The sequence below is a fragment of the Xenopus laevis genome, chromosome 6L (genome assembly GCF_017654675.1).
Source record: "Xenopus laevis strain J_2021 chromosome 6L, Xenopus_laevis_v10.1, whole genome shotgun sequence".
Taxonomy (NCBI): domain Eukaryota; kingdom Metazoa; phylum Chordata; class Amphibia; order Anura; family Pipidae; genus Xenopus; species Xenopus laevis.
This window is the reverse complement of record NC_054381.1, coordinates 135464431-135480394: the sequence shown is the minus strand read 5'-3', so window position 1 is coordinate 135480394 and position 15964 is coordinate 135464431. Positions and strand designations below refer to the sequence as shown.

At 41.9% G+C, this 15964-nt stretch overlaps 1 protein-coding gene across 4 annotated transcripts in view; it reads left to right on the top strand.

Annotated features, from left to right (window-relative positions):
• mmp16.L (matrix metallopeptidase 16 L homeolog) overlaps positions 1-15964 on the top strand; it is a 194306-nt gene that overhangs the window by 114452 nt on the left and 63890 nt on the right. For all 4 annotated transcript variants that reach the window (XM_041565421.1, XM_041565423.1, XM_041565422.1 and 1 more), the window contains 1 exon segment: positions 5101-5405. In XM_041565421.1, the coding sequence (XP_041421355.1) occupies positions 5101-5405 (305 nt within the window).

Here is a 15964-nt window from a genome sequence, read left to right as displayed (position 1 = left end):
AGAAAAGAAGATGGGGAGCTACTGGGGCATCTTTGGAGACAGATCTTTACTGCTAAATGATTGTGGGTGCCTTGGGCTGGTACAGAAGTCCAAAACATAATGTACAAAACTTCTAGCTTACTTATTTAGTTAAGCTTTACTTCTCCTTTAAACAGCACTGCAATCATTTTATAGCTTGAACTTTAATCCATGTACTATATATATATATATATATATATATATATATATATATATATACATATATATTCTTTAATTTGTATCAAGCAATTTGTTTTCTTAATTCACATTACCAGAAGAAACATTCCTGTTTGAATATTGAGTAGCTCCAACTTTAGATCAGCCAGCTTTGGTGGTGATGAGCTGTTGAGTTCAGCAATAGGGGTTGTCTCTGTCTAATGTACTACTCCTGCGATCACTCAATATAATTATCTGTTGCTTAGAACTCCCATTACCTGTAATGAAATTTCAAGGACACGGCAGGTTCCAATACAGTCAGTATGGTGTGAATGAGTCTGGAGGAAGGGAATTGCTTCACTGCTAAGGTGGAGTTATTACATTTTTCCACTAGAATTAGCATTACCTTTGTCATTTTCACCTTATGACATAAAGGTCCTTTGATCTTAAGAATCGGTTCAGAAAAAAAAATAGTTTTATTCTGCATCATAACACACAATTGCATTGCTTAGATTAAAAATAAGAAAAAATAAGTTGTTAAATTCTCCCTGCCTTCATTTATCATTTTCCAGCCCAGTGAATGAAATAGCAATAACTGTATATGCATTCTCTGCTCTGCTGCCCTAAACCTAAAGTTTGTCAGCTCTCGAAACGCAAATGTCAGGTGTAACTCATAGGAGAACACTGGGCTATGATGGGGATTTCTGCGGCATCTCTAAAACGCAGAGGCAAAGGCAACCTGTAGTTTCTGTTGTTTGTATGATATGGTCATCGGTCAGGGCAGATGTAACATATTTCTACTAATGGAGCATTTCTGACACTGTTTGGGGTCCCTATACAATTGTCCCTAAAGAGAAATATCTATGGGACCTATTAAATTAAGTGTCATCCATAAATGACACCTAAAATGCATTTGAATACAATTATGTTTTTTAATAAGTAATTTGAGCTCTGCAGCACCCTTGCTTGGTGTTGTGTGTTTCTTACACTACACAGGGCCCCTTTGCATTATTACAAAGTGCTCCCACCCTATGGAATGGTACAGCCTCATTGAACACATGGGCAGGCCTGTTATTTTGGAATTTACAAAAGGCAGATGGGTGGATGATAAAAGGTGGTGGAATGGTATGCACCACGAAAACCGCCCCCAGACCTACTGTAAAGCAAGGCCTCACCCATACATCCCAACTGTCCAGTTTTTCACTGGACAGTCCCTATTTTGACAGCTCAGCCCGCAGTCCTGGATTTGTTACTGAAATGTCCCGGCTTTCTCTTTGATCTCCTGCAGTTAACAGCCAGAAAAAGTTGCAAAGTTTTTTAACTTAATTGGCTTTTGGCAGAGAGCCCCGAATAGATACTTTTGTAAGCAGGTCTCTTGGGAGAACTTAAAGTGGACCTGTCACCCAGACACAAAAATCTGTATAATAAAAGTCCTTTATAAATTAAACATGAATTTTTCATGTTTGTCTGTAAGTATCCTGGTCAATTTTTCATTAGCCAGGACCCCGATCATTTTATCTTTAAAATAAGAAATGGGAAAAGCTTTATGAGGGTCTTTCCTAAGATTTATTTGTATAACTGAGAATATAATATTGTCAATTCAAGTCCAGAATCTTTGGACATTTGAGCATTCCCGACAAGTATGGATTACAGAGCCATGTCTGCACGCATACAAAACAAACAAAGGCACAACAGGACACGCTTTAATCTTCTTATATAAAATAATAGTATTAGGAACCCCTATAGTGTTAAGCGGTCATATACAATTGAAATGCAAAGGGCAAAGGCAGCCTCATACATGGCCTTTTAGTATTCTTTAAAGTAATGAATGAAAGCAAGGCCAAACAGCAAAGAGATTAATGGAGTGGCCTAATGTGAAGAAAAAAAAGTAGAAGAAAATGAAATCTGTGTTTGACTAGAAGCAATTCATTTCTTTCAATAAACCATACTGGGAGATAAAAAAAAAATATGAAAAGAGCGTTTTTCAGCTTAGTGTTGATTGATGCCAGCTGGAATGAAAAGAATCAGGTGTAACAAATCATACAGAATTGGAAGCTTTATGTTTTCTACAAGACCCTGACAAATTATGCACTGTTCCCTAATTAACGGATTGGGAGGGTTTGTTTTTTAGGCTGCGTCGGGAGCCAAGTGGATTTCACCAGCCTTTATGAGAGTGGCGTTTCCACTTCTTAACACTGCGCATAAATCACAGGCGCTTTTCATCTTTCAGCCTCTGTAAATGAGTGACGCGCAGATGTCACGGCAAGCGTCTAGCAGCGGAGGCTGGGATATGTTTTTTATTAGATTTAGAATAAAAGCCCCAACCAATATCATCTGGGAGGAAAGAAGCCGAAAAAATGTCAGTGTTAGTAAAATGTCTGGCGAGTGGATTAAGCAATTGAAAGGCTCAAATAAAGAAACTGCAGAGTGGATTAACATCCCAGTAGTTTAGAGGCTGTTGCATTTGGAAGTCCCCAAACAAAGGCTTTATTGAAAAACATAAATAGGCTGCAGTATGGAGATTCTAACCGGAGACTTGTTCCCTAAACCCTATGCCAAACAATGCAAATACAAGTATGGGAACCTGTTATCCAGAAAGCTCTGAATTACAGGAAGGTCATCTCCCACAGACTGCTTTTAAATCATATAATTCAAATTTTTAAAAGTGATTTGATTTTTCTCTGTAATAATAAAACAGTAGCTTGTAGTGATGCATGGGTTGGGATTTCCCCGACCTGCACCCGGCACTAACCTGCCCTCCCTTAGCCTGCGCCTGCCCGCATCTGAGCTTCCGGGTTGCTTTTATAGACCTGCGCCGCCCCGCCGATGATGTCACAAAAGGGGCGGAGTGAGCTGGTGCAGCGTCTATGAAAGACGAACCCAGGCGGGGAGAGCAGGAGAAGAGATCAACCCGCACCGCCTTCCACGCGCGAAGAAGCGTGCTAGGTCGGCCCGAACCCGCGGGTAACTGTGAGGGTCACTAGTAGCTTGTACTTGATCCCAGCTAAGATGTAATTAATCTTTATTTGAGGCAAAGTAATCCTATTATGTTTATTTAATGTTTAAATATGCTTTTAGTAGGGATGCACTGAATCCAGGATTCGGTTCGGGATTTGGCCAGGATTCGGCCTTTTTCAGCAGAATTCATATGCATATGCAAATTAGGGGCAGGGAGGGAAATCGCGTAACTTTTTGTCAGAAAACCAGGAAGTAAAACATTTTTTCCCCTTCCCATCCTTAATTTGCATATGCAAATTAGGGTTCGGATTCGGTTCGGTATTCTGCTGAATCTTTCGCAAAGGATTCGGGGGTTCGGCCGAATCCAAAATAGTGGATTCGGTGCATCCCTAGCTTTTAGTAGATTTAAGAAAGATCTCTTATCCGGAAAACAACAGGTCTCAAGCATTCTGGATAACAGGTCCCATACCTGTACTTTGTTTGCCGTTCAGCTTCTTACCAACATCCAGGGTGCAAGAGAAACCCCCTGTTCTTGAGATTCCTAGGGAATTCTCTATAAACATGCCAAAACCTTTAAATAAGTTGGAAGCAGAGGTGCGTCATGGAAGGTAACAGGTGTGTAAGGAGCCCTTTAAAGGGGGTAGGTGGAAAAATTTAGAGCAGGGTCCACACTAGGGCAAAGTTTTAATGGTCTGTTGGCAGAAGTACAAGCAGATAATAAATAAAATAAATAATTTACCCTCCCAGATATCTGGTCCAGGCAATAATGGGCTGTAACAGTGGTTACTTAGGATCTTTACTTGTACAGCCAGGGGCGTAACTACAGAGGAAGCAGACAATTTCAATAAATATTGGTAATACAGGTCAACCTTTAGACATTTTTGGGGCCTGAAACATAATTTGCTGTGGGGCCCAGTAATATCTATTTACGCCACTGTGTACAGCATTGTACTGATTTCTCATTCGGAACTTGATCCATTTTAAACAGTGTCTAAAGACAATGCACTGTGATTACTGGTGATTTGCATTTAAAAGAACAGTAACACCAAAAAATGAAAGTGATTTAAAGTTATGAAAATATAATATACTGCTGCCCTGCACTGGTAAAACTGATGTTTTTGCTCCAGAAACACTACTATAGTTCATATAAACAAGCTGCTGTGTAGCAATGGCGGAAATTGAAAAACGTCTATATGGCACAGGTTAAATAGTGGATAACAGATAACACCATTATGTTCTACAGAGCTTATCTGCTGTGTAACCTGAGCCTTTTCTCCTTTGAATGGCTGCCCCCGTTGCTACACAGCAGCTTATTTATATAAACTATAGTAGTGTTTCTGAAGCAAACACAGCAGTTATACCAGTGCAGGGCAACACTGCATTATATTTTTATTACTTTAAAATACTTTTAATTTTTACTGTTCCTTTAATAGCTCCATGCTGGCAGTTTCAATGGCCTGTGAGTGCACCAGAGGTTTAAGAGATTGCCATTAAAAGGGAACAGTTATAGGCAATCACCCTGAATTGCCAAATCTTTTTCAGGGCCCACTGACTTCTAAAAATGTATTCATTTACCTGTAATTTTCTGTGTAACTATTCATGCATTCAGACTCTCCATGGCCTTGTTCTGCCCTTGATGAAAATGTGCTGGTGACTAGTACCTACAGGCTATAAGGGAACAGTATCTTAAGCCTTGACTGTCAGGAGTTGCTGGGAACAGCTGGAGGTTGTTCTTTGCTGGTGGCTGTATTTGTACGTTGCAAAAGATGGAATATTTCAGCTGCTAAATATTTCAATAGAAAATGCTGGATAAATTCTGAAGTCGGACTTGGTTCTCTACGCTATAAATATAATCCAAAGAAGTGGTTAAGAAAGAACATGCTCTGTGTTTTTGTCTCTTAGAGGTGACATTAGTAAGTCATTATTTCTGACATTTCTTTTGTTTGTTTTTTTTCTTCTCTCTTTTAGTATAAAGAACGTTACTCCAAAAGTGGGAGATTTGGAAACCCGTAAAGCCATTCGACGTGCCTTTGATGTCTGGCAGAATGTAACTCCGCTGACATTTGAAGAAGTTCCATACTGTGAATTAGAAAATGGCAAACGGGACGTAGACATCACTATTATTTTTGCATCAGGTTTTCACGGAGACAGTTCTCCTTTTGATGGAGAGGGGGGATTTCTGGCACATGCTTACTTTCCAGGACCTGGCATTGGGGGAGACACACATTTTGACTCTGATGAACCGTGGACTTTAGGGAATCCTAATCACGATGGTAAGAGATCTATATTTTGTCCAACGTGTTTTGTATTCATTTTGGGTTATTTTATGAAAAAGTTCAATAGTGCAGGGGAACAATTACATTTACAAAGCTGAGAACTTAAAGGGATACTGTCATGGGGAAAAAACTTTTTTTTCAAAACACACCAGTTAATAGTGCTGCTCCAGCAGAAATCTGTACTGAAATCTGTTTCTCAAAAGAGCAAACAGATTTTTTTATATTTAAGTTTGAAATCTGACATGGGGCTAGACATATTGTAATTTCCCAGGAACCCCCAGTCATGTGACTTGTGCTCTGATAAACTTCAGTCACTCTGTACTGCAAGTTGAAATGATATCACCCCTCCCTTTCCCCCCTCCAGTAGCCTAACAACAGAACAATGGGAAGGTAACCAGATAACAGCTGCCTAACACAAGGTAACAAATATAAAAATAATGGATAGCACACCTGATTTGAAAAGCAAATAAATTTATTACAAAAAGAAGAAAAAAATATGCTAAAATAATATACGAAAATCAAATAAAAATAATAAGGTGAGCCCAACGCGTTTCGACCTTAAGGGTCTTCCTCTTATTTTGTGCCCCTGAGGAAGACCCTTAAGGTCGAAACGCGTTGGGCTCACCTTATTATTTTTATTTGATTTTTGTATATTATTTTTGAATATTTTTTTCTTCTTTTTGTAATAAATTTATTTGCTTTTCAAGTGTGCTATCCATTATTTTTATATTTGCAATTCGATATGGAGAACCTTATGGAGAGTCACCTATGGATCAGCACCCTGTAGTTTAACTTAAGGGTGTGCGCCTTCTATCCTTATTCTAACACAAGATAACAGCTGCCTGGTAGATCTAAGAATAGCACTCAATAGTAAAATCCAGGTCCCACTGAGACACATTCAGTTACATTGTGTAGGAGAAACAACAGCCTTCCAGAAATTAGTTCCATCCTAAAGTGCTGACTCTTTCTGAAAGCACATGACCAGGCAAAATAACCTGAGATGGAGCCTACACACCAATATTACAAAAAAATACACTTGCTGGTTCAGGAATTAAATTTTATATTGTAGAGCAGGGGTGTCCAAAGGGTAGATCGGGATCTACTAGTAGACCTTTAGCTGGTAATCAGTAAATCTCAAGACACTGTCAACAAACATCTTGTCTAAATTACCCTCCTGTTTTATGCTTTTCATTCAGATATTTATTATGTTAAGGTTACAGAAGAAATAGTTGTTTGTTAAATATAACTACATTTTCTCATAAATCAATATTTAAGTAAAGCTAAAGCTGGTGCAGGTATGTGGGGGATATGATTGCGCTGCAATTGCCTAAAAAACTGCTCATAAAAAATAATTCATTGCTATAGGAAAAACACTTATATGAACTCCCCAAAGCCAAAGGGGGATTTTAATTTTTGACCATAGATCCCCTTTAAATCGTCCTGCCCGGCATTACCCTAAAAGCAATGTTTATCTTAGTTCATCTGGGTCTGTCCCAAAATATAAAATGGGGTCTGAGGCTTTAAATCAGGGATGGACAAAGTCTGTTGCCCTCCCTCTACTGCAGACCTGCAACTCCCAGCACCTTCTGGCCAGCTCTGATGGGTTACTTATCTCTGTAAGGGAAGGCTATATGAATTTGATCGACAACAGGGTTTCCTATTCCTAATATCCTCATCAAATAGAGTTATTCAGCTGTTTCAATTGATCAGTATAGTAATGCATAATTTCAGCATAACAAGCAGAATGCATTTTTATTAGCAAATCAAGCTCGATGCGCCAGTGCGGTTTATGTGATTGACAAACAGCTTCGCTTGGCAGATTCCGTTGTGACATCGTTTATAAGTAACAAACATCCCGCTCGAGCCTGTCACACAAACCTGCCACTTAATTGCATACATTCTGGTAGGGAAAAAAGGTACCACCAAATGATATTGTTTGCAATGTTCCTTGGGCATCTGTCAAGGCAGTATGTTGATATGAAATGACATATGTTTGATTCAAACCTTCCTGTTCAATAAATCATTCCGACAGAATTCAATTAAAAAGAGCAAAGAAAAAAAGGCCTTTTCCTCCGTTTTTATAATTCTTACTACCTTGGTCTTATTTTTCTGAAGAAATATTTATCGTCTGTGTCCTTTTGGTGCCTGGTTATTCATATAATTAACCTTTTTTTAACATTTCCCTTTTCTACTTTGGTAAATTGTTGTTGTGGCCCAGAATATTCCATTTTTTAACAGGAGTAATTGATATTTATTGATATGTAAGTCATAAAGGGTCATTTACAACTTGGAAGGCAGTGTGAAAAGTGCAAAAATGGCCACAGTCTTCTTTTTTATTGCTTCTTTGCACACTGTCTTTCTTGTTTAAGGAGCTGCCACAGGTCTCTATGCTCCAGAAACCCAGGACAGAAGTACTTCCTGAATGAGCAATAAAACCCCTAGTCCTCATAAGTTAACCTTTCATTTCAAGAAGATCTGGGGCAGCAAATACATATTCACCCTAAATCTCACCCTAATTAACCTTCAAGATAGGCTTTCATGTGTATCTAGCTGAGCAAATAGCCATTCTTCCCCATTTTTGTCCTAGATGGCCATCAGTTGAGCACCCCTGCCACTCCAAGCGCCCCCCATGACACCATCCCAAAGTTAGGTCTTATAAGGTGGCCATACGATAATATTGTACAAAACTAATTTTCGTACAATATTCAGTGCGTGTATGGTGGGAGACAAGCCAACTGATTTCAGCAGAAGACATGGATATGGTCGGCTCATCGATTGGGCTGGCTGGAAATTGTGATCAGGCACCTTTGAAGGCACCCAAACATCTAACTATTGTTAGTGCTGGATTGTCAGATACAAATAGAATTCTATTGTTTCTATCTGTATACAGTATTTGATGATCCAGCTCTACATGTGTGTGTTGAAACGAACAATGTTTTCTGGAAAGATCTCTTCCAAGAAATATCGTCTATGGCCACCTTTAGATAAACCAGTGCCTGGATCTTGTAGTATCACAATTGAAGCTGTCTGTGATCTCAACACCCAACTTGTTCTGCCTTTGCTGTACACATATTTAGCCATATCATCATAACAATATACAGTATATATATATATATTGAGGAGCAAGGATGTGAGGTCGTAGTGTTTGTGCATATTTTGGGAAGACTGCTTTATGTTCCCTGATGGAACAGGTTGTTCCCTATTCCTAAAATACATATCTATCTGCTAGAAAAGAGAAGTGCAATATGCTGCTCTTGAGGTTGTGTATGTATAAAATATGCCTGGGCATTAGTGATGTGCGGGTCGGGATTTCCCCAAACCGCACCCAACCCTAACCCGCCCCCCCTTGACCCGCCCCCGACTGCATCCAACTTCCGCGTTGCTTTTATAGACCTGCACGACCAATGATGTCACAAAAGGGGCGGGGTGAGAAGGCGCATCGTCTATAAAAGACGAACCCGAAAGTCAGAAGCCGGCATTTGATGGTGGCGGGCAGTGAGAGCAGGAGAAGAGCTCAACCTGCACCTGCCTGTCACCCGCAAGGAAGAGCGCAAGGTCGGCCCGAACTCGCTCGACCCGTGGGTATCGGGCCATTCCGCACATCGCTACTGGCCAGATATTTTTGAGTTACTTTCTATTCTCTATTTGTGACAATTTTTCTAATACCAATGTCTTTCTGAAGCAGCTTCTTTCACCGACTCTGTAACTGTTCTAAATTGATACATTTCTTATATTTGCCCCGCTGAGCTGAATCCCTGAGTTTCATTAAAGGCAGCTGTTAGCATTGATACAATAGTTGCTAATATTTCAGATGCTGCTGAGAAATGTATCAACTAATGGAGCGAATTGTAACAGTTCAGAATCTGCTCCTGGATCACTGAGCTGCCAGACTGAAACACAAATATTAAACTTTAAACTTCAATTCTAGAAAAACTGTCAAAAATAAAAGATAGAACGCCATTGAAGAAAGTCTTTATTTCTGGTGAACAATCTGAAAACAATTGTAGCCAGTGCATGCACACTACCCACTCAGATAATTATGGATTTTGATAATATATGTGTGATTTATGAACCAGTGCAGTTAACCATAGCAACCAATCCATTATTTTTTCATTTTCTATTTTTCAGGTAATTTTTTTTTTTAAGGTAATTGCAGTTTAGTTACTATTGGCAACTGCACTTGTGCAATTTAGCCACTATGTTTGTAATTCAGACCTTTGCATATAGCTCTGTTGTTGTGGTATATTATATCTGATTGATCTGTTTTTGCATTCAAACCAGTTCCAAATCTTGAAAATCTTGGGGGGAAAAAGAAACAGCAATCACTTCTATGTGTAAATGCTGTTCTCTGTATACTATTATACTATACTATCATCATCATCATCATTTATTTATATAGCGCTGTCAAGATACGCAGTGCTTTACTGCAGTTATAGCAAACAGGGAATAAATGGTGGATAACAAACAAGGATTACAGAATACAATAGGGTTAGAAGGACCTAGAGATTAGAGTTTACAAACTAAAAGGTTAGGGTACAATTGAGACATTAGGATTATATAAACATTTTGTCATTTTTGATAAAATGTTTATATAATCCTAATGTCTCAATTGTAGCTACTATGCTTATAGCTACTATGCTATACTATATTAATCTATAGGAAAATACAATTGTTGGAATGTTTGAAATACTATAGCCAATTTCTTTTTCATACTAAAGAAGCATCTTATGTCTCAGGTAAATATTAGGGAAGCTTCTTGTGTCATTTTAAATGGATACAAATCCAGACACTAATTGGTTTTTATGTTCCGTACAGATATGCTCCATAGACTCCATAGATATGCCACCCATAGACTCCATTATAAACAAATAATGCAAATCTTTGAAAACTATTTTTTCTCTGTAATAATAAAACAGTAGCTTGTACGTGGTCCAAACTAAGCTATAACTAATCCTTATGGAAGCAGAACCAGCCTATTGTTTACAAGATTTTCTAGTAGACTTAGGGGCAGATTTATCAAGGGTCAAATTTCAAGTTCATGGAAATTATTTAAAACTCCCATGAACTCGGAATTCGACTAATTGCAATTTATTAAAACATCACATTTTTGGAAATCGGGTGAATCGAAAAAAAAACCTGAATTTCAGGAAAGCTGCAAACAACTCCAAATTGATCCCAGGATGTCTTCCATAGGCTTCTAAAACAGCAATTCAGCAGGTTTAATGTGGGGAATAGGGATGTCGCGGACTGTTCGCCGGCGAACTTGTTTGCGCGAACATCGGCTGTTCGCGCTCGCCGAATGTTCGCGAACGTCGCGCGACGTTCGCCATTTTGGGTTCGCCTTACCTGGCGCTTTTTTTTGACCTCTCACCCCAGACCAGCAGATACATGGCAGCCAATCAGGAAGCTCTCCCTCCTGGACCACCCCCACACCCCCTGGACCACTCCCCTTCCATATATAAACTGAAGCCCTGCAGCGTTTTTTCATTCTGCCTGTGTGTGCTTGCAAGAGCTAGTGTAGGGAGAGAGCTGTTACTGATTTCACTGATTTCTTTGAGGGACAGTTGATAGTAAGTTTGCTGGTTAGTAATCTACTTGATGCTGCTCTGTATTGGAGGGACAGAAGTCTGCAGGGATTTGAGGGACATTTTAGGGTAGCTTTGCTGGCTAGTAATCTACCTTCTACTGCAGTGCTCTGTATGTAGCTGCCTGCTGTGGGCACTGATCTCTTCTGATCTCATCTGCTGACTGCTGTAATAACCCAATAGTCCTTGTAAGGACTGCTTTTATTTTCTTTTTTGTTGTTTTACTTTGCTACTTTAACAGCCAAGTGCTATTAGTCTAGCAGTGTTGGGGAGTGGGACTGGTGTGCTACTGTGCTGCTCCTAGTAGTTCAGCAGCACCAACCCGAGAAAATTTTTTTAATATACATATAATTTTTATTTTATTTTACTTATCTTACTGTTCTTTAAGGTGTCCAGTGCTGTTTGCTGTTCTTCATAGTAGTGCACCAATAGTAGTGCACTTGCAGGCATTATTTGCCCAGTGGCCATCTAGCTGTGTGAGCTTGTTCACATTCTGTCTAAATATCAATAATAATACCGTCTCCAGAAACACCACCTGAGTGACGTTTTTCAAGCAGCAATAATATATTCCGTATCCACCACTGCTGTAGTGTATACGTTGACCTTGCAGGCATTATTTGCCCAGTGTGTTCTTCATTTTCAAACCACTGCCACTTAGCTGTGTGAGCTTTTTCACATTCTGTCTAAATATCAATAATAATACCGTCTCCAGAAACACCACCTGAGTGACGTTTTTCAAGCAGCAATAATATATTCCGTATCCACCACTGCTGTAGTGTATACGTTGACCTTGCAGGCATTATTTGCCCAGTGTGTTCTTCATTTTCAAACCACTGCCACTTAGCTGTGTGAGCTTTTTCACATTCTGTCTAAATATCAATAATAATACCGTCTCCAGAAACACCACCTGAGTGACGTTTTTCAAGCAGCAATAATATATTCCGTATCCACCACTGCTGTAGTGTATACGTTGACCTTGCAGGCATTATTTGCCCAGTGTGTTCTTCATTTTCAAACCACTGCCACTTAGCTGTGTGAGCTTTTTCACATTCTGTCTAAATATCAATAATAATACCGTCTCCAGAAACACCACCTGAGTGACGTTTTTCAAGCAGCAATAATATATTCCGTATCCACCACTGCTGTAGTGTATACGTTGACCTTGCAGGCATTATTTGCCCAGTGTGTTCTTCATTTTCAAACCACTGCCACTTAGCTGTGTGAGCTTTTTCACATTCTGTCTAAATATCAATAATAATACCGTCTCCAGAAACACCACCTGAGTGACGTTTTTCAAGCAGCAATAATATATTCCGTATCCACCACTGCTGTAGTGTATACGTTGACCTTGTAGGCATTATTTGCCCAGTGTGTTCTTCATTTTCAAACCACTGCCATCTAGCTGTGTGAGCTTGTTCACATTCTGTCTAAATATCAATAATAATACCATCTCCAGAAACACCACCTGAGTGACGTTTTTCAAGCAGCAATAATATATTCCGTATCCACCACTGCTGTAGTGTATACGTTGACCTTGCAGGCATTATTTGCCCAGTGTGTTCTTCATTTTCAAACCACTGCCACTTAGCTGTGTGAGCTTTTTCACATTCTGTCTAAATATCAATAATAATACCGTCTCCAGAAACACCACCTGAGTGACGTTTTTCAAGCAGCAATAATATATTCCGTATCCACCACTGCTGTAGTGTATACGTTGACCTTGTAGGCATTATTTGCCCAGTGTGTTCTTCATTTTCAAACCACTGCCACTTAGCTGTGTGAGCTTGTTCACATTCTGTCTAAATATCAATAATAATACCGTCTCCAGAAACACCACCTGAGTTGTTGTTGTTTTTGTTTTAAAAATAATGCCAGGCAAAGGCAGGCCGCCACGCAGAGGCACTAGGGGCCGTGCTGCTATGCTATCCTGTGGCCCTAGGAAATTGCCCAGTTTTAAAAAGGCAATGACCCTGAACTCCCAAAATGCTGAAGAGGTAGTTGACTGGCTTACACAGCACACCCCATCCTCTACCGTTTCTAACTTTACCACAACATCCTCATCCTCCACTGCTATGGCCACCCCACGTAACACTTCCTCCACCACCGGCGCCCCTTCTTCACTGGAGTCAGAGGAGTTATTTTCACATGAGTTTCTTGAACTGAGTGATGCGCAACCATTATTGGCAGAAGAAGATGAAGGAGATGAGGACGTTACACCAGATTTAATTCTGGCAGAGAACACAACAGAGATGGACATAATGAGTGATGACGAGGAGGTCCCCGCTGCTGCTTCCTTCTGTGAGCTGTTAGAAGAAATTGATGCATCTGAGGAGAATGATGATGAGGAGATTGATGTTTTGTGGGTGCCCAGTAGAAGAGAGCAAGAGGAGGATAGTTCAGATGGAGAGACGGAGTGTCAGAGAGGCAGGAGGAGAATAAGACTTAGAAGAAGCAGGGAGGACAGCTCGCAGGGAACAGTAGGGCAACAACATGTATCGGCACCTGTGGTCAGCCGGCCAACGCACCCGCCATTGCCGCCAACGCCGCCAACTTCTACTGTTACCGCCAGATTGCCAGCTTCAAAAAGGTCAGCAGTGTGGGATTTTTTTAATGTGTGTGCCTCTGACAAAAGCGTTGTAATTTGCAATGAGTGCAGTCAGAAACTGAGTCTTGGGAAGCCCAACAGCCACATAGGTACAACTTCTATGCGAAGGCACATGAACGGCAAGCACAAAGCACTTTGGGAGCAACACCTCAAAGGCAACAGGCAAACTAAAAGCCACCCTCCTTCTGGTCCAGCATCTTACTGCTCTACCTCTGCTGTCCTTGACCCGTCTGAACCACCCTCCACTCCGCCTTCCACCTTGACCACCAGTTCCCATTCCCAGTCATCTGCCCCCAGCCAAGTTTCTGTGAGGGCCATGTTTGAGCGTAAGAAGCCAATGTCTGCGAGTCACCCCCTTGCCCGGCGTCTGACAGCTGGCTTGTCTGCACTCTTAGCCCGCCAGCTTTTACCATACCAGCTGGTGGAATCTGAGGCCTTCCGCAAATTTGTAGCAATTGGGACACCGCAGTGGAAGGTACCCAGCCGCAATTTTTTTTCAAAAAAGGGAATACCACACCTGTACCACCATGTGCAGAGCCAAGTCACCGCATCTCTGTCACTTAGTGTTGGGCCAAAGGTCCATATGACTACTGACGCATGGTCCTCCAAGCATGGTCAGGGCAGGTATGTCACCTACACTGCCCACTGGGTGAACTTGGTCATGGCTGGGAAGCAGGAAATGTGTGGCTCAACAACGACAGTGGAGTTGGTGTCACCGCCACGGATTGCACGCGGTTCTGCCACCACCTCTACTCCTCCTTCGCTCTCTACCTCGTCTTCTTCCTCTTCTTCGTCCTCTGCTGCTGGGTCCTCCTCCTCCACACCTGTGCACCCCCAGCTCCCCCTAGGCTATTCGACGTGCCAGGTACGCCGTTGTCATGCTGTCTTGGGGATGACGTGCCTGGAAAGCAAAAACCATACTGGATCTGTACTCCTGTCATCTCTGCAGTCACAGGCCGATCGGTGGCTGACCCCACACCAACTGAAGATCGGAAAAGTGGTGTGTGACAATGGAAGCAATCTGTTGGCAGCACTGAGACTGGGCAATTTAACACATGTGCCCTGCATGGCACATGTTCTGAATTTAATAGTACAACGTTTTGTCTCAAAGTACCCAGGATTCCAGGACGTTCTCAGGCAGTCCAGGAAGGTGTCGGCCCATTTCAGACGTTCCTATACAGCCATGGCACGCCTTGCTGACATTCAGCAGCGGTACAACATGCCAGTCAGGCGTTTGATTTGCGACAGCCAGACTCGCTGGAATTCAACGCTCCTCATGTTGGAACGTCTGCTGCAACAACAAAGAGCCGTCAACGAATACCTGTTTGAACTGGGTGGTAGGACTGGATCTGCAGAGCTGGGGATTTTTTCCCCCGTTACTGGGTGCTTATGCGCGATGCCTGCAGGCTCATGCGCCCTTTTGAAGAGGTTACAAATATGGTCAGTCGCACCGAAGGCACCATCAGCGACCTAATACCCTTTGCTTTCTTCCTGGAGCGTGCCGTGCGACGAGTGACAGATGAGGCTGTAGACCAGCGTGACGAGGAGCTGGAAGCGCGCGATTTCTGGTCGGAATCACCAGAACGAACCCAGGCACCTGCTGCAACGCAGGGAGAGGTGCCAGAAGTGGAGTCAGAGGAGGAAGGTGGCTTTGTGGAGGAGGAGGAGGAGGACCAACAGGAGCAGGCTTCCCAGGGGGCTAGTGGTGACCTTTTGGGGACCCCTGGTCTTGTACGTGGCTGGGGGGAGGAGACCGTGGATGATGCAGTCCTTGATAATGAGGAAGCGGAGATGGATAGCTCTGCATCCAACCTTGTGAGAATGGGGTCTTTCATGCTGTCATGCCTGTTGAAGGACCCCCGTATCAAGAGGCTTAAGGAGAAGGACCTGTACTGGGTCGCGACTCTACTAGACCCTCGGTACAAGCATAAAGTGGCAGAAATGTTACCAACATACCACAAGTCTGAAAGGATGCTGCATTTACAAACCAGCCTGCAAAACATGTTGTACAATGCTTTTAAGGGTGATGTCACTTCAGGAACTCATCAACATTCCAGGGGCAGAGGTGCCAGTAATCCTGCCACGAGTGCACCTGCAAGGACAAAGCACTTTGGCCACTCTGTAACGTCAGACATGCAAATGTTTTTTTGTCCAAGGCAGCGGCAGAACCCTTCTGGATCCACCCTCAAAGAACGCCTCGACCGGCAGGTAGCGGACTACCTGGCATTAACTGCAGATATCGACACTCTGAGGAGCGATGAACCCCTGGACTACTGGGTGCGCAGGCTTGATCTGTGGCCAGAGCTGTCACAATTTGCCATGAACCTCTTGTCTTGCCCCGCCTCAAGTGTCCTCTCAGAAAGGAC